Below are 19,614 nucleotides of genomic sequence, written 5' to 3'. Positions count from 1 at the left end.
GCCCGGCCGCAGGGGAGCATCCGTCGGATCTTCTCCAGTCGCTTGACTTGTCTCGCGCGAGAAAGAAAGCACGTGTAAATTTGCGCGCGATCATCTGACGAAAGTGCCGCAAAGTCGCTCGGTGTAAACACAATTATTTTTATCGCGCCCGACCGGTCGCGGTCGCAGAGCTGCACGTGGCTTGGTTTCACTCGAAGGGGGGGGGGGGAGGCAAGTGTTCGTGGCTTCTCGCGAAACAGAAGCAAGGGCGTCCTTTTCATGCGCTTTCTTCCCTCTTCTTTTCTTTGTAATCGCGATACAAAGCCGCACACGTCAGAGCTGTACTCTCGTCGCTGAGCACTTTATCCTTCCGGAACGTTACGAGACGCGGCCGCGAAGAGCGAGTTATTTTTATCCGGTTAATTCGTACGTTTGTCGGGCATCGCGAGTGCAATTAAATCGCATTGCGCTCGTACCTCGCGCCACAAGGCAGAGACAAAGGGAGACGGTGAGCGAGAGAGCGCGACTATCGTTGCGAAGCACGGCATTTACCGTAGAATAAAGGCACTTTGTGCGCTAACCGCCGCGGAGGAATCCCTGTGTGTAATCCTGCACGACGCAGTCGCGCCCGCCGCTCGATGTATCGTCTCTTTTTTTTTCATCCAGTGAAATCCCAACAGCCGCTCTCTCCTCTGACGCAAGCCCGCGAAATATGATTTTAATTTGCTCGGGAGTGCCGTCCATTATTATCCGGCGAACTTGCGACGAGTTGGCGATTCTAATGGGAATTGTCGCGCCTGCGAGAGCGAGACCGCCGCGATATCAACCGCGCTTCTCCTCCGGACTGGAGAAACGGGACAGCTGCCGTCGTGCATCGCGACAGCTCGCAAACAGCAGTTCGCAAACAGCTCGGCAAAGGCCAGAGTATCAAGCGTCGATGTATTTTTTATTCGTGTAAAGGCGAAAGAATGCCCCGGGTTGTCGACGGCGACGAACATCGTTTTGCGCTTCGCGGCGGGCAGGACAATATTTCTGTCGCGCTTGTGCACGCGACGGGACGGATTCCGCTTCTAAATTTCTCGAAACTTAGCCCCGGTAGATGCGCTGTAAATGGAACGGACCGAACGGTAGAATAGCATGCTTCCGGAGAATCCCGACGTCCGATCTCGTCGAACAGTCAGCAGTCGCTGGAAACTTCATTCCACGCTAATGACACTTTGCCTTATTACCTCACGACAGAGAATATTAACAAGAAATTTCCGAGAGAGCTCGCAAATGCTCTTCTCGGTCGCGCTTAAGTCGGGCTTCTTCCTTTTACCTCTAATTGCGATATTTCTCCGATTTTAACGAAGCTCAGCGGAGGAAGTAGCTCTTTCCCGTAAGAAACACCTTGCGCGGCTTCCTCCCCACGGTTTCTCTCGTGATTAATATAAATACAATACGAGTATATGAGCGGACTGCATGGCGAACTCGCCTCACGCAAAATCGCTCCGGTCTCCCCCAACCACCGCCCCCAACCTCGCTTTCACACGATGGATGATGCGACTTTATCGCTCGCGCATCATTCGCCTGGGAAATCACGTTTGCTTTAGCGGATTTATTCGTTAATCTACCGAAAATATCGACGTTTTTCCAGCAAGTCCTCCATAAAGCGTGTTTTTCTCTCGTCTGTTGCAGAAGTGTCACATTACTCGGCGAATCTCGAAGACAACGGGGACGTTATCGAGGTGGAGCAGGTAAAAAAGTTTCATTCTCCTTCCCGACGTATAAAACGCTTATGTAAAAAGCATGAAGTTATCAAAGTCCTTGACTCGATCTCGCGCTATACGCTTCGTGGCTACGCCATGGCTCTGCTCGAGGAGCAACTTCAAGAGCGTATTTTCGTTGAAATTACGCGAATGTGTTCTCCCCTTGCTATTAGACTATTCTCCTATCCTCTCCCCCCCCCCTCTCTCTCTCTCTCTCTCTCTCTCTCTCATTCACACGCTACAATCGATACGTCGCGAGATAATTGCCTTTAGACTGGAGTGTTGTCGAGTGGAGTATTGGATTATCGGAGTGTCGATGTTCCCGTTATGAGCGTAATTGTGAACGTCGGAGTGGCAGCGCGAACGTTCGTGTCGTCTGGAAAATAATGATTCCGTCGTGCCCCCGTATTGCAAACGTATCGGATTGCCGCCTGCAAACAGCTTCAGATATGTGCTTATGCGAGAACGCATAACAAGAAAATTGCAATTGCCCCGGGAACGCGCTGTCATTTATATTTGGCGAAACAAATAACGACGAATCAAATGGTACGCGATGCGCGCGAGATAACGGGACACGACGTTCAGAGAAAAAGAAAGAGACGAAGAAAGACAGATACAGAGAGAGAGAGAGAGAGAGAGAGAGAGAGAGAGAGAGAGAGAGAGAGAGAGAGAGAGAGGTAATGAATAAGTTTGGTAAATGCTCGACAAGGCCGGATTGATAAAGCCACCATCGATCCGGCGGTGAGCGTTGCCCGCGGCGTTAATCATAATTCCAGGCAAACTGGCAAAGCGACCGCGTTAAAGTTCCGTGTTAAGATTATACTTTTGCATTTTAAAAGAGCTTCCTCGGCCTCGATCGCTCTGAACAATTCGCCTATTTGCGATTCATGCCCGTTTTGCACGACGTCGATTAAGCTGCAATTTCGGTTCAGGCTTTATTCAGACGAAGTCTCAAACTTAGATCAAAGTTTCATTGACGGCATCAAACGGGCATCAAACACATTTATATATTATACAGGGTGTTCCATTTTAATCCGGCCGGCTGAATAAAATTCGAGGATGATATTTTCCAGAAAAAAATGTCAGACAAATGTTGCTCAGTTCTAAGGGGGACATTCGATGCCATCAACAATTTTGACCTCGAGTGAAGGGTTCAAGGTCATTCAAGGTCAACTTTTTTTTCTTAAATGGGAATCCCTATTTTTCACATCGGCAATCGATTCTACGTAAAAAAAAATGAAACTTTTGTCTGAAGCATTTTTTTTTTATAACGCAAACTAATCTCACTTATTCAGCCTCCAAAATTGAAATTTTCAAACTTTCTGAATTTTTTACTCGAGAATGGTGGGGTTTGGGGGGAAATTGCAGAAGACAAAAAGTTCTTGGAATGCTGCAAGGAATTCACTCGAATTTTCGCATAGTTGATCGTCTACTTTTTTCGAGGTACCTCCTGACAGGTAGAACATTGGCGGAAAAAAGTGCACGATCAACTATGCGAAAATTCGAGTGAATTCCTTGCGGCATTCCAAGAACTTTTTGTCTTTTGCAATTTCCCCCCAAATCCCACCATTCTCGAGTAAAAAATTCAGAAAGTTTGAAAATTTCAATTTTGGAGGCTGAATAAGTGAAATTATTTTGCGTTATAAAAAAAAATGCTTCAGACAAAAGTTTCATTTTTTTTTTACGTAGAATCGATTGCCGATGTGAAAAATAGGGGTTCCCATTTAAGAAAAAAAGTTGACCTTCAGTGACCTTGAACCCTTCACCCGAGGTCAAAATTGTTGATGGCATCGAATGTCCCCCTTAGAACTGAGCAACATTTGTCTGACATTTTTTTCTGGAAAATATCATCCTCGAATTTTATTCAGTCGGCCGGATTAAAATGGGATACCCTGTATATAAAGAGGAAAAAATCTCGCGTTTCTCGCGTACCAATTAATAAATAAAATACATGTAAGAACGTATATGAGATCAAACATATTACATACTAATATTATACTACATACTTAATGTATTGTATTAAATGCATTAATGCGTAATTAATGTGTAATATTTAATTATATTATGATTAAAAGTGTAATATATAATCAGATTTTGAATTATAATTTTCCGCGGCATACAGCTCCGCGCGTTTACGAATAAAATGGATGCCGGGTGGTTGAACCGGACTCGCGAGAGTTAACTGTGAGTGCTCGTCGTAATTAACGATCTCGCGGCTCTCATTAGCGCTCGGACGAGACAGCGCGAGCAAGATGCGGTTCAACTTTCGCGTGCAATAACGGTCGCGCGGGCGGTGTTACGGTGCGACGAATCTTTTCATTCAGCTTTCATGTCATGGCCGAGGTGACAAAGGTGCGTGATGACCAGCGGATCGATCCGCGCAACATTGCAACGCGGTGAAACGCGCACGTGACGCACTTTACTGCTTTCGCGATCTTCAATTTCGCGCTACTGCTCGTAACGTGACGTTCGTGCGCGCGACGTCGTGTGTGTTGTTCTTATTCGCCCCGGCAGTGATGGCGAACGTACGATTACCTTGCTTCTGTATAAATCGCGCTTATACTTGCGGGGAAATAACACGCGCGCGTGGGAGATCGTATTTGCGAGCGTAATGACAATCTGTGCGACTTGCGCGAGCGCCACTCGCGTCGGTGCGAACTTAATCGCTGATTCGACGAGATGGAAAGAGAGAGAACGAGGAGATACACTCTGGAAGAGATATCGCTGTTTTATCGCTCACAATAACTCGACAATGCGCGGATTTACAATGACAGGGGCGGCTCTTTGTCATTGGCTGGAATGGAAACCTCGATCCTCGTCGTCGAGTGAGAGAGGGAGAGAGAGAAAGAGAAAGATATATATATATATATAACGTATGAATATAAATTGTCGTGTAGGCAAACAAAGGTTCTACAAATGTAATCTGTCACTCGCCTTGTGTCTACGCTAATTTGTATATCGTATCCGCCCATGTACACGCAAACCTTTGTTAACGTTTAGTCTGAATAATATTTAACCTCAATTATTTAACATTTGTTGAGAAAATAATTTAGTTTATCGAATATTGCAATGTGAAAAGTATCCATCGAGAAAATAAAAATATTTCCATTTGAAACGACGTCGGATTAATAGATGATTTTTAGAAGTTTCTCTCAGGAAATTACAAAACAATTTTGAAAATTTTCGCATATATTTGTCAATGCGTCCCGCGTTGCGAAAATCCGCAGGTATTTTCGACTGTAGACCAACGTCGTTAGTCATTTTATTCGAGAAATTGGGTAAAATCTTTTATCAAATATGCAGCTGGCTCTAACTGAATGTTTCATCTTCTCAGACGGTGCCAGACATTTAGAACACTTTTTACAAAGGTTTCTGCAAAGATTACGTAGAACAATTTGATTCTCTATTATTCAAGGACTTGAAATCGTGAAGGATCTCTCCGCTAACCGACGCAACCGTGTGGAAGATTCTCGCTTTCTCGCTTTTTTATATTTACTTTTTTATCCCCGTCATTTCATTGGACATATTTCTGAAATAATATACTTTTAAAATATCCGATAAGAACGATCGGCTTTTTTATTGCTCCAGATGAAAATGTCGCCTTGAACAAACGTAATTCCGTGGTCACATATGGCGGACCAATTATCCTCGTTCTATCGGCAAAACTTTCTTTCAACGAAATTTTAATAATATTCTCTTCATCTTCCGATTGTATAAAATAGACTCAAAATCTAACTCAATCGTCCAGGTTGCCCATTTTTATTCAATTTAATTTGGTTTTTGCAATAAAATTTCACCCCTAAGCCTGAAAAATTTAATCCTCCCTACTTTTTTTTTTTCAACGTACTGATGATTTCGCGAAGGATTGAACACGCGAGATATTACAGTCGCGATTTTACGAACGCGTTTACCTCCGGAACGCTGACCTACTTGACGTGTTGTAGTCGTCGTGTCGAACACGGAAGCTGTTTCATAAGCATCGAAAGCTCGATTCGGTAACATCCACCAACGCGAACCAATCCATTACTATGCCTCCAGAGTTGGTTGAAGCTTCCGTGACGGCGAGTGGTTCTGTCCGGCTGAAAGTTCTGTCCGGGGGGATAACGTATCGTTCCTCGTAAATGCGATTCATGTAGCAAGTAAACGTTCGCAATATCCTGTCGTTGTCCGCGTGGCGATCACGCAGGATGTAACTAATAAACGTGCGAACTCTGCATAAACGGCCCAATTTATGCGCGTCATCGTAAATTTGAAGGCCGCGACTTTATAATGCTTTCAATATAATTAGGAACTTTGTTTCGCGTCATCGCGCGAGAGAGAGAGAGAGAGAGAGAGAGAGAGAGAGAGAGAGAGAGAATGAAGTTGCCAGGTTATTGCGGAGATACGGGCGGGTTGAAATTAATCGTACGAGCGCCCGTGCGCTCAATCTTCGTCGTTGAGAATTGACTTGGAGAATTTTGGCTTTTCTCTTGCGGGGAACAGGCTTCAATAATTGCGCGGTTTCAGAATCCAATTCTGAAAATTTCGAGTCACTTTGCCTGACGCGCAAGCAAACGTATAAACCAAACGAGGACGAAGTTTCTTGCAAAAGGATAAATAAATTTAAGTGAACAGACAGAAAGTGTAATTTTACGAAATTGAACCGAATGAAATTGAATCGGAGTCTTTGAAACTGGAGATCGGCGCGAAATTTTTCGGATTCCGCGTTCTACCGTTTCCTACCTTTTTCCCGTCATGACGTAACTCTAGATATCCAGCGTGGAATAGAAAAGACCGCGCTTTTATTTCGTGAAACGCAATTCTCCAGTCAGGAAAATCGAAAGAATGATAATGAAAGGATCAGAAGTTTATAATTTCATCGATTCTCTCTCTTTAACGTTGACTCGTTTATTTAATTATTAATTAATCTATTTTTCGCGTACGAGAAACAGAGAAAAAGAGAGAAAGATAAAGAGAGAGGCAGCAGGAATGAAAACAGGACGACCTAGCTGGCCGTAACTTTATTAAAAATCTCGGCGAAGCGAGATTTGCTCATGGTTTCCCGAATTCTCTTACCTGAATAATAAAACGTTCTTTATTTGGCTTCATGTGCAGAATCTTCTCTCCGCATTGGTTTCTCTTTCTTGGGGAAATATCGCTCAGTCTTCTCGCGGGCATTTGAGCTTACATTTTATCGATCGCTTGATTTTATTTATATACACGCGTCCGATCCCGTTATTGTACTTCTCATGCATATTTTATGCGTGCGTGCGAACCGAGAGCGCGTGCAAGCTCGCGCGACAGTGATTCGAATCGCTTCGTTTATAGCAGCGCAAATAATTTGCGAGGGAGACGAAGAAACGGTGAGATCTTTCTCCGATGTATTGACAGATTGCAGGAGAACTTTTTATTGAAACCGAGCGAACTAGAAAAATGTTAGGGCAATTTTATTATATATAATTGTATCATATATATTTGTACAACATTCATCTATTTTTTATATTTGTATATTTGTATAACCCCGTTTGTACATTTTTCCTTTACACACATATATATATATATATATATATATACAGGGTGTCTTATAACAAATCTGGCAGAGCTCGTGGAGACATAGAGCGGGTTAAGACAAATATAAAAGTCCCATACCGTTTTGTGAAATTCGCAATAATTATCAAGTTATTAATGACAAAAATCTGAGGAATGAGCGCGCGCCGAGACGTTATGGGAGAAGCATTTAGCCGCTCAGGCTAGAGAGCATTGCCTAGTCGACAAAGAAACTGTTGCCGGCGCGCGGCGAGAGGAAGGACAACGCACCAATGTTCATGTCCTTACCTCGCCGCTCCTACATCCCGCCGCACCGCGTCTAAGCTCGCGCCGATATGGCCGTTGAATATTCGCGATTACAATTACGAGATTATTTTATGAGGTATCACAGATAGCTCATATTGAATTGTAAATTGTAAAGTCCAAGGTTCAAAAGTTCTTTGATCAAGGAAAACATCGAAAAGAAAAAAGCGATAGAGAGCGGTGAGATCTACAGAGATTCTCATTGTCTTCTATCGCAATCTATCGTTTTGCTGCATCGGATCCGAAAGAAATGATATCGCGTAAAGATAGAGTACGATGAACACTTTTCATCGTATTCTATTGTACTCTATCGTTAGGAGAATATTTAATTGAGTATCAGAGTATGATAGAATTCGCGTAGAGACTCATCGTGTCCTATCGTTTTATTCAAGTCTACACGGAAAATATGTTTGGTTGAGTGAACCAATTTTCTGACGACAAGAAACGTGTAAAGAAAGCGTCAATCAATCATACATTTATGCATGTCAAAATAACACACTCGGATTTGTTACGGCGTTGTATCGCGATTATACCTAGGAATCAATTTTATGCCGAGTATCGTTGGTGCACCATTGACAACGATGGTCCTCTTTTCGCAATTGTACGATACAGAACTTTCAGTTTCTTCTGTCGTTAATATAGCATTGACAAGAATTACGATATAAGACAACAATTTATGCGTGATACATGGTAAAAATGTTTGGTCCATGATACAGCTTGCAAATGAAATATGAATGATACAGAGAAATATTAACATTCAATCTAATTCATCAAGGTTTATGGCTAACTTAAACAAAATTGTGCTATTCTCAATCAAAATTTCTTAATCGTTCTCTCTTTCTCTCTCTCTCTCATTTCGTCAGAAAATTGGTTCACTCAACCAAACATATTTTCCGTGTAGACTTGAATAAAACGATAGGACACGATGAGTCTCTACGCGAATTCTATCATACTCTGATACTCAATTAAATATTCTCCTAACGATAGAGTACAATAGAATACGATGAAAAGTGTTCATCGTACTCTATCTTTACGCGATATCATTTCTTTCGGATCCGATGCAGCAAAATGATAGATTGCGATAGAAAACAATGAGAATCTCTGTAGATCTCACCGCTCTCTATCGCTTTTTTCTTTTCGACGTTTTCCTTGATCAAAGAACTTTTGAACCTTGAACTTTACAATTTACAATTCAATATGAGCTTTTTGTGATACCTCATAAAATAATCTCGTAATTGTAATCGCGAATATTCAACGGTCATATCGGCGCGAACTTAGATGCGGTGCGGCGGGATGTAGGAGCGGCGAGATAAGGACATGAACATTGGTTGTCCTTCCTCTCGCTGCCCGCCGGCAACAGTTTCTTTGTCGACTAGGCAATGCTCTCTAGCCTGAGCGGGTAAATGCTCCTCCCATAACGTCTCGGCGCGCGCTCATTCCTCAGATTTCTGTCATTAATAACTCGATAATTATTGCGAATCTCACAAAACGGTATGGGAGTTTTATATTTGTCTTAACCCGCTCTATGTCTCCACGAGCTCTGCCAGATTTGTTATAAGACACCCTGTATATAACGTCGTGAAAGAATAATCTTTCGAAAGAAAGATCCGGTCACAGGACGATATTTCCTGAGCCACCTGTTAGTTTCATCGCCGAGCCGAGCGCTAAGCTCGGGGAGCTTCTCTGAGAGGAGTGTTCTAAATAATTAATTTCCTCGTATTTCAGAGCTTCACATGGAATTTAGGGCGGCCAGTGGACGAAGCGGAGGTACTGCAATTGGCAGTTGTGTCGCGAGGGGTCTTGAGAAATGAAAAAGTCGCGGCGAAATACGGCCTGGTGTTGCAGACTGTGGTGCGGGAGGGCCGGATCCTGGTCTCGGACTCTTTAGTTGACCTCAATAACAAACCGCTTCCGGTACGTTCCGATATATCGGGTCGGACCGTTGCATACGTAGTCGCTGTTTTGTATTCCGAACAAAGCGCTTCACCTTCCGACGATCCGCCGGAATCGCTTGTAAAACGTAGCATACAAAGTGCGAGTTTCCCTTTAATATTTTTGTAATAGCGCTGTTTTCTTCCCTTTCGTTCTCCGTGGGCGGAATAAATTTGCATTTTCATTCGTTTTATTTATATCGCCTCTGATAATAATTTTTATTCATATTGGTTTTTTTATGGCGTGCCCCACCGTATTAAGAAAAACAGACCTTTAAAAGCCGTCGATAGATTTTTTATTTAACAGAGAGAGGAGATGAAATTTGGCACGACAGAATGACAGTAATTTTTAATCAAGTTACAAAAAAAAATAGATAGAGGAGAATATCCAATATTTCAAAAAATGTATTTTCGGAGCAGAATTGCTTCGACGTGCTTTGAATCGGAATCCCGCGTACGTAGAAAATATATGGAAAAGAGAAACGAGACAAATGTTGTTCAAGTTATTACGATCAACGTCTAGCGACACGTCTAGCTTTCTAAAGATCTCAATCTTGATATAGCGGGATAAATCTTCTCCAGCGTGGGAGTTTCCGTTTTCTCCAGTCACTTGGGAGAATCGCTGAAAAATTAGAAGATCAATTATTTCTCCGCCCTGTTTCGCGTGTTTTATCGCGGGATATCCCACGCATCAACGTCCCTCCGTGACCACCCAGGTAGGATGTTTGTGCAATGAAATCAAGTTTCACAAAGTAAAAATGCGCGGAAGGTAAAAAACAGCTCGATGTCGGTTAATTCGAACAATTTTACGTATTCTGTAAAATTCAGTTGCCCCGTTTCCTTCCTCTTTCCCACGCGTTCGCCTCGAGCGCTCGCGGTGGTCGCGGTGGTCGTGGTGGCCGGCCGCTTGCGCAACTGTTGGAAATACGCAACAGAGCAAAATCACTGTCACGGCGTGTATTGAATTCGTCGTGTGGACGAGAAATCCCGTAGAATCGACTTTTTCACGCTATCGAGAACTCTCAGCGTCGCGTCGCGTCGCGTCGGCAACTGTGTTCCTCGGCTTATTTTTATCACGTGGTATTTAACGCGCCGCTGCGTGTGCTCGCCGTCATGTTACATGTAATCACTCGCGATGGAAGTCCTCTCAATTTCCTCCTCTTCCTTCTCCTTCGCTCGCGATGAAAAAGCGAAACGTCCGTCTTCGCGAGATGAGACGCAACGAGCTAACGAAGTTGACCGTGCAAATATGCGAAGTACTTTCTGCGAATTCAACAAAACCTATTAAACTTTCAGCTGATTCGTAAAATTCCGAGCTCATCCCGGGTGTTGACTCCGTAATTATGCGTGAGCGGCGGGATACGCGAACTTTATGGCTAGTCTTTCGTCGCGGCGTCTGAATCCACGCGAACGAGATCGATGTCTGTTGAAATCGAGGTCGTTCGGGAAAACGCGAATGCGAGAATAGATTTTCTCGATTCTGTGTCGTTTTCCCGACGGGATGAGATTCTTTCTGACGCCTCCGCGCTGGATCTGTTCCGTTACATCGCATAAACGTCGCAACTGCGACTTCGTAAGAAGGTATCGCGATAAGACAGTTAGACTTCGTCCCTTTTATTGCGTTTCCGAGCCCTCTCCGTTTCACCGTTTTTCTCTCACTTTTTCCACATTCCATTTCTCAGGGAACAATGAAAGCACGACGTTGTATCTCGCCGTTCCGCCGCACGATGAGTTAGGTTCTCCATTTTTCCCGAAAGCCTCCCCGACATTCCCGACGATGTTGAAAATTGCTCGGCATTTTTCCCGGTTACGTATCATCTCCCGGAGGACTATCGCGAATCGCGATCTTCCTCCCCGGCAGCCGTCGCGATCTCGCGCGATGGATGGAGATGCGCGCGAAAAACGAATTTCGCGCGCATCTCCATCCATCGATTATTCTAACGTCCATCGCCGATCGATCTCTCTAACGTGCGATTGGGCGCGCGCGTGCTCGTGTGTGTGCGTGCATGTTGCAGGCGGTGGTGTGTTTCGAAATTCGATACAATCCCCCGGACGAAGGTTGCAGCTCCTACGCGGCCACGGAAATAATGGAAGACGAGCAGCAGATGCTGATCGACATCGAGCAGAACATCGCGAATCTCGAGAGGAGCCTCGAGCAGGCGAGCAGCGGCGCTGCAGGCAGCAAGAGAAGAGGATCATGGCACACCCCCGAAAAAACGTCGAAAAAGGGCTTTCTGCCGAGGGGTGCATCAGTAGCGGCCGGCGAGAAGTCTCCCGATCGGAAGCGGTGAGTGACGGTCATCGCGATTCTTCGTCGTCGGGTTTCAGCTCGGCCTGAATCAATTTAGCCCTCCGACAAACGGAGTGCCTGACAAATACGATTCCATTCTTGATACGTGCAATATTCTCGCGGTACTTAGTAATAGAACCTAATCCGGGTAAGATTACTTTCGGTATGCGCGTATGCACGTGTGAACATAGATCAAACATTGTAAACATGAATATTTCCTATTCATATTCACGAGAAATACATTGACATCAGGAAACCACGCCTATCGGAGGGTTAATGATAACAACAATCATAATAATGGTAATAATAATATTTTGCGTGGCATTCAGTAGTGCGCGACGAAACGACAATCATCGGTCTCGTTACGTTGCATCCGCACGAAACTACACATCGCTGCTGTTTAATAATTGCATTTATCAGGGGCAACGTGTGTGTGTGTGTGTGTGTGCTTTCGTATGTATTTATAAACGGAACTTCAAGATGAGAATACATCAACGCAACGTTGAAATATTTACATCGACTCCTACGTCAGAGTTTCATAATGAAAGGGTGAGACCGAGAGGCAGGAAGAATGGAGGGAAGCAGGAAAAGAGAGAAGGGGAGGAGGGAATACTCTCTCTGTGGGCCGGAACGGCAGGCTGCAATTATGTATTAAGTTGTTAACTCCGTTTAACACACCAAACGATAAAGGGTTAAAGCACCAGACGCTATTGAATTACCGTTACGGCAAATAACGTTACGCTTGGGCGGCCGAACACGCGCGCGCTCGCGTTCGTCCTTATATTTGCTGAAATTCAGAGCGACCGCTATTAAAAAAATTGGTCTTGCGCGCTCTTTCAAATGCAATGCAATGATCGTAATCTAATATTTGCCTTGCCGTGCCGTGCCGTGCCGTTAAGAGCTCCCGCTTTTTATTCTCTCTCTTCTTCTATTCTACTTTCTCTCTCTCTCTCTCTCTCTCTCTCTCTCTCTCTCTCTCTCTCTCTCTCTCTCACACTTTCCTTCACCGTCGACATCATAGTAATTGAAAACGCTCGCTCATAACGCGTGCGCAGAATAAACGCTACGATAAATGAACGAAAAATATGATCGAGGTTATTTTTCCCTTCATTCAAGTGGCCGCTCACATCGAGCCCGACGCGCTAAGGACGACGTCATTAGCGTCGTGTCGTAACTACGTGACCCGCGTCGTCGCATCATTGAAACGTGAAGCGACCGTTTATAACGAGAGTGGCCGTTTATAATGGGAGACTGATCGGTGATGCGTTTAAGTTCATTATCGTGGCGCTTGCGATCGGGCTGAGTCTCTTTGGAACGGAAAGGTCAGGGTGGGACGCGGTGAGAACGCAAAAAGACCCGATTCTCGGGGCACGCGACAATAACGGGGCGTATTACTGCTGCGAATATGTGTGTGTGTGTGTGTGTGTGTGTGTGTGTGTGTGTGGTAATGACAAAGAAGGGAGAGCGAGGGAAATTTTAACCCTACGCACTCTCTCCGCCCTGAGAATGCCCAGGCAGTCGCTGCGCGAGGTGGCCGGCCCTTTGTCGTCGAGTTTCGTCAAGAGCTCGCGGCAATCGATCTTCATCTTCGTCCGACAGCCTCTCGTCTCTCGTACTCCCACCGGCTCTTCGAATGAAGAAGATGTGACTCACGGCGTATTGGCTATCGGCTATTATTAGGATTAACCCGGCGCGTCGACCGGACGCAGAGCGGAGGATGCTTTTTATATCGCCTCGCGAACGCCGGCTCCTTCGGCGTATTAAATGCTCCTGGGAGCGCCGCGGTAATTCCGGTTACCTCCCTCGTCGACGACGACGTGGCCGAGGACATAATTCGTGGCCGTCCGTATGGGCGACATCGTGCGACACCGCGTGACACGTTGCCGTTGGCGAAACCGCCGCCCACGACTCCCGGTCGCCGCCGTGGTGTAATCGATGAAGGATCGGGTCGCGATGGAACGGATGCGACGTGTGTCCCGAGACACGTGGGGGGACTCTCGTGTCAATCTCAGCCCGACTTACGGGACCGGAAAGTTCCACCGGCGCTTTCGGTCCGATGGATCACTGCATGCAATCTCTTTCGGGACTTTGGTCTCTCCCTCAGGCAAAAATTGTGAGGATTAAGGAGACTCGTGAGGAGGAACGCGCGCAGGATGTTACTGAGGATGTGGGACACACTTCGGGATTCTGGGGGACTTGAAAACGACAAAATTATGTTACGACGGAAGACGGCAACGTGGATTCGCTTGCTTGTTTCGAAGTTGCCCAGAATTGCGCTCCAAGGCAGTCGCCACGCGTGTGTTAAATTACATCCGTTTGTATACATTTTATCCTCTACCGGTCGCCAGCTGACGGCGCTCTAATATCATCGCGTCTCATTAATTTACATGCGAAACGTAATTAATTGCGTTAACGAATGAAACGCTGCACAGCCGATAGGTAACTAATGAAACGAGCTAACGAAATATACGCGTCGCGAATTTATCCACCGCACATTTGCCGATTCAATGCCGAATCGAGCGTTGAAATAATCAGAGTCAACCAGCCAGGCCGGTCGACGCGTTGATGAGTAAACGTATATATAATTTCGAGCGATAATAAATTTATCATATCGAATATGTTGAAACAAGTTTTCCTACGCATTTCCCTCCTCGTATATAGCTCGAATTCGCTCGACGGCGTGCAACATTGAAACATTCAGAGAGCCTCGTTTTCGCGCGCGTCTCTCTGTCGCTGTTTGACAGCTGCTCGTTACAGTAGGAAACATTCGCGGATTCAATTTACATTTCTGAACACTTTAATCCGCTGATGCGTGCGCTTATGATTACGAGCGGGATTTCAGTGGCATCACAGCTCAGGAGGAACGACGTTACGACGGATCGTCGGCGAGAAACGGGGACTGATATGAACGTGACGCGCTAGTAAGCGGCTATCGCGTTACTGTCCTGAGAAGAAAGTTATATTTGTCCCGCGCAGAGCACACGAACCAAAGCGGGCAGCCTGAAACAAAGTCTCCTGCAATAGTCTCCCTGAAATAGGATTGAAAGGAAGACATAATATAATAATAATAATAGTACCGGTAATATCTTTAATCTCTCTGACGGCAGAAGAGATGACCTTCGGCATGCGCGAGACACGAGCATTTTCTCTTGCTCTTTTTCCTCTCCTCTCCTCGATAGATCACCCGAAGGTCTTGAAATCTCAACGATCTCAACGATCATCGAGCGTCGCGCTGAATTACACTTCTCCGATCGATACTCCTCGAAGGTATTCCTCGCGTAACAATCGCGAGAGAATTACTTTGCGAAAAGAAGAAGCTCCGCTCGCTGATAACATCGGCTCCCCTTTACGGCTTCCCCGCAGAAGCACCACTTTGAGGAGCATGCGATCATTCCTGAAATTGGGGAAGCAGAGGCCGCCGCGGGCGCGCTCCTGCGACAGCAACTCGGAGACGAAAGAGCTCCTCGACAGGCGGGACTCCAGCTGCCCGACTTCGAACGAGCCGTCGCGGACGAACTCCATGACTTCTCTCGAGACGAACGCGTCCGATAACGACAGTCAGCTGAGCGTCAGCCACGATCAGGAGGAGGCGGCCCTGAAGCCGGCCAAAAGACCGAAGCCAAAGGTTAATTAATGACGATTAACAATTTGCATTGTCATGTTCATACGTCATTGCTCGCGTTTATACGCAGCGAATGCAAGCGTGTTATTTTTACGCGCGTAAAATATATTCCGTTGCTCTCACGCGTTTCTTGCCGTTTAATTCAAGTTTCATCATTAAATTACGCGCGTGATAGATTCCAACACGCCAGATGACGTGACTGAGAACGACGGGAAACCTAGAGTGACAATGACGCACTCAGCTTCAAAGTATAGCGCTGCAAAAACGATCTCATATCGCGACACCTATTAATGTTTAACGAGAGTGCGTAAATCATCTAACATTTAACGAGCCGCTTGCTGTTGGCTCGCGATCTCCATAAGTGCGCTGCGTATCGTCTACGAATGAAAAGAATTTGCAATGAAGCACTTCTCTCTCGAAGGGGTCGGGAGTAAACAGCGGAGCGAAGGATGGAGCGTAATTTTTACGCGTCACCGTGTCGCTCCTTTTACGACGGCGCTCTCGGTTGCGTAGCGCTAACCTCGTGAAGCATTAACGCGGAGCGAGGTACTCCTGTCTCGGTAAATATCGTGCGACTCGACGCTGCATCGATCTCTCCTCATCCTTTGACTTGACGCGCCGCTCGTTAACGTTGTCGCGTTGTCCGTCACAACGCCGTGAGTCGTTTATTAAAAGGCAAAGATCCTAGCCGGTGAGGGCCGCGCCCTTGCTCACCCGGGCTGCCCCGTCCTGCTCGTCTCGCTGCAAGCGACCTCGTGTTCCTCTCACTCTCCTTTTACAGACCGGCGACGCCGGGCACAGCGCCTTGAAGGCGCAGGACTACCAGGTGTGCGTGACGATCATCGAGGCGAGGCAGCTCGCAGGGCTCAATATGGATCCGGTGGTGTGCGTGCAGGTCGGCGATCAACGCAAGTACACGAGCGTCAAGGAGTCCACCAATTGTCCGTACTACAATGAAGTAAGGAGCCGAGCTCGCGAGCGCGCGCTGCAAGTCATTCAGCGAACTTGGATATTGGAGTTGGCGCCGTGCATATAAATCGAGTGGCTTTCGTGGCATTCGGGTTGGCATTCGAGTGACTACTCGTTCTTTAATGACTATTATTCGGTTGCTAAAAATGTCGGAAGGGGGTAACATCCGCCTCCGGATAACGAGCCTCCGGCCTTCTGAATATCCAAAGTCGCCGATGATAGTGCGCGCTCTTAGAAATGCCGCAGAAGCAGACTCTCTTCGTTGCTTATCACTGAATTATTTTCAAGTCGGATTTTCTCGTGCGCTCGGAAAATCCGAAATCGCCGCGCCCACCTAGAAGTGTTGCGGGACTGTGGGAATGTTTAATAACCGTGAATAGCGTTCCGGAAGATTTTGAGTTTGTTTGCGTTTTACATTCCTACGTGGAATCTCCATTGCGTGACACAGCGCAGTTACACAGCAAGTCTGTTAGTCGAGAAGACGGAAGGTCAGTCTAATTTCAGTGAATGATACTCCGATAATTCTCGGTACTTGATTTCTGGAATTATTTCAAGATCAACCGTGACGATCCAGGTAATGCCGAAAATAATCAGATAGCGGGGTATTTGCGATAACTCGAAGAGCACCCCGAACTGCTCGGAATATTAGCATCATTTATTTAAAGATGAGGCAGAATTTTTTACGATAAAAACGCTCATCTGCTGGCCCCAATTTTTCAGTTTTTTTGTTTTTTTCTTTCACGCAGTTTGTTCTGTTTCCTTTTGTTAGCCTAGCCGCGATTCACCCCGCTCTTCGTCTTGTTCCAGTATTTCGTCTTCGATTTCCACATGCCGCCCGTCATGCTCTTCGACAAGATCATCACGCTCTCGGTAAGTTTCCCGCGCAAATAGCGCCTTACGTGTTTTTCTTTCGCAAGCTCCATTCGCAAGCGGCAGGAATCAATTTGCACGCCGATGTGCTCTCGATGTGTACATAAATTCGAGATATAAGCGCGATAATTACGCTCCGTGTCGAGCCTTTGTCGAGCCGCGATTACGTCCGGCGGGGCATTTAAATGAGTATCGGGAATGGATTGTCGAGGAAGAGAGACTCGCGCGGAGAAGCGTGTCTAAATCCCGCCGGGGGTTTAAGTTCCACTCGGTGACGACTTAGGCGCTTGTGACGTTTGAGAGAACATTGCAAAGCGCGCGAAGGAGATGTGGAGGATCGCTCAAACAGCACATCTTTTGGTAATACGCAGGTGCAGCAATCGCGGAATCTCTTGCGCGCTAATCTAACGCTGGGCATCTTTAAGTTAGACATCGCGACGGTATGGGCACAACCAGGTACAGGTCTCGCATCGTCCTAAGGGATCGGAGACGATCCCAATGCTCGCGGTGCACACTTCGGAATTTTATCCCTTGACTCGACGACTCCGGAAAAGAAGAAATATGTCGCGCTTGCTTGTATCTGACATGCGAATTACCAAGTACACATCCTGTGCAAATAACGTGTTATTGTATCATAACATACCATATCATATGTCATTTATTGGAAATTGCACGTTCGCGAGCAATACTTGGGAATATTTAACACACACACACACACACGCACATACCTATGATTTATTTATGATATTTCAATTGATGTAATAAAATTCATGTGATAAAAAGAGGAAAAAAGCATACATAATATACTTAAACTATGGGTCAATGATAGCTCTTGAAAACACAAAGGTGTATGTACATATGTGTGTGTGTGTGTGTGTGCAAACTAATTTTCAACACGTTTGGATCGGAACATTTCAATCTTTATATAATCACGATCGTACCGAGAAGTGAATTCTCCGGTGAATTATTTCCGCGGCAACGACTTTTCCGATCCGACTCGTGAGGGTGTCTTGTCGCCCAGAAAAATTGACACTTGACGATTCGACACGCAAATTTCGTCGTTCGCACGACAACGACTGTCGCGGACTAAGTTCTTAGGTGTGCACTCGAGTACGAATACTCGGTATGTAACAGCGACGTGTGTCTTTCTCATTTCGTTACCGACACAACGAAGAGTCTCTCCTTTACTATGTCATCCTTTGCATTTCGCCTGCGAGTTTCGCGAAGAGAGCCGCGTGTCTGAGAGAAAGACCTTTTTCTCGTCCTTTCGCGCGGCGCAACTTCGCGGCAACTTGGGGACAAGTAAAATTTGTTATAAACTATTATCGTCTAACGCGAAATTTCCGCTAACTTTCTCTCTCTCTCTCTCTCTCTCTCTCTCTCTCTCTCTCTATTTCTCTGCCTCTCGGTCTCCTGTCTCAACTTCGCGGCTGTAACTTGAGGAATTTTCCGATAAAGTGTATTCCGATACTTACTGTACTTTCTTATTAAACAATGACGTTCTTTAAAGAGTTCCAAGTCTATTTATGTGCTAATTTATTTTCTAATGATTATGTCCTTCAGCTGCGACGGGTATATATACATCTCGCATTTTCATCTATATATATGAGAAGCGCGTACACGGTATAATCAATTAGAATCAGTGTAATGCGTTTCTCGAAGGAAAATTCGATCTCCGTTAACTTTTTTAGTCTACAAATACGGTATACAATTCTATCTCTCGTGTCTCTTTCCTCTTTCTTGTCGCACAATGAAACAACCGAACGCGTATTGGCCAAAAGAGACAGAATCTCTGGCTCTGAGAGCCAAAGGTTTGTAAGAAGTAAAGATTTCGCTCCCCGTTTCCGCGTTACGTCAACTCGAACAAACTTTTTCCTCCGTATAAAACGCTTGTCTTATTACTGTCGTTTTTATTAACGCGGAGGACTTTAGCGCGTCATTAGCGATTGGATACAATACGCAAGAATCTTAAAATGTTGACTTTAAGAAGACGCGTCCGGCCATTCTTAGAATATCCATTACGCGAGAGACATCCACATAGTCGTGTACTCACGGAGTTTTTGCGCATAACGATAAACGACTAACAGACACACCTAGTAGTCGCGAACGGACCACCTGGTGGAAGGATATCTGAGACTTCTCGTGGGTGTCCCTCGCGCGCCGCGGGAAACTTTATCCTGTCGACCCAGCGCGCGACGCGTTTTCCAATGACGCGCTTCCTCACTCTGATCCTGCACGTAATCCTTCCGCGCGATCGATCGACCGGTAGACCTACGTGCGTTACGGAGGAGATCGTTAGGCGGAAAACAATACGGCGAGGCGCCCGCCGGCGAAATGTCCGTCATCGTTTGTCCCGTCTGACATTCTTTACGAAGC

The 19,614-nt window shown here is 45.8% G+C and overlaps 1 protein-coding gene across 3 annotated transcripts in view; it reads left to right on the top strand.

Annotated features, from left to right (window-relative positions):
* The window catches only part of LOC105184228 (otoferlin), a 43,753-nt gene that overhangs the window by 7,779 nt on the left and 16,360 nt on the right, over window positions 1–19,614 (top strand). For all 3 annotated transcript variants that reach the window (XM_025298475.1, XM_019841925.2, XM_025298476.1), the window contains exons 2-8: window positions 1,657–1,715; window positions 9,282–9,470; window positions 11,503–11,774; window positions 15,141–15,402; window positions 16,181–16,357; window positions 17,176–17,238; window positions 17,610–17,694. In XM_025298475.1, coding sequence (XP_025154260.1) covers window positions 1,657–1,715; window positions 9,282–9,470; window positions 11,503–11,774; window positions 15,141–15,402; window positions 16,181–16,357; window positions 17,176–17,238; window positions 17,610–17,694 — 1,107 coding nt within the window. The remainder of the gene's footprint in view (window positions 1–1,656; window positions 1,716–9,281; window positions 9,471–11,502; window positions 11,775–15,140; window positions 15,403–16,180; window positions 16,358–17,175; window positions 17,239–17,609; window positions 17,695–19,614) is intronic.

This window comes from Harpegnathos saltator, unplaced genomic scaffold, assembly GCF_003227715.2.
Source record: "Harpegnathos saltator strain DR-91 unplaced genomic scaffold, Hsal_v8.6 scaffold220, whole genome shotgun sequence".
NCBI classification, from domain to species: Eukaryota; Metazoa; Arthropoda; class Insecta; order Hymenoptera; family Formicidae; genus Harpegnathos; species Harpegnathos saltator.
This window is presented reverse-complemented; position numbering and strand designations above follow the sequence as displayed.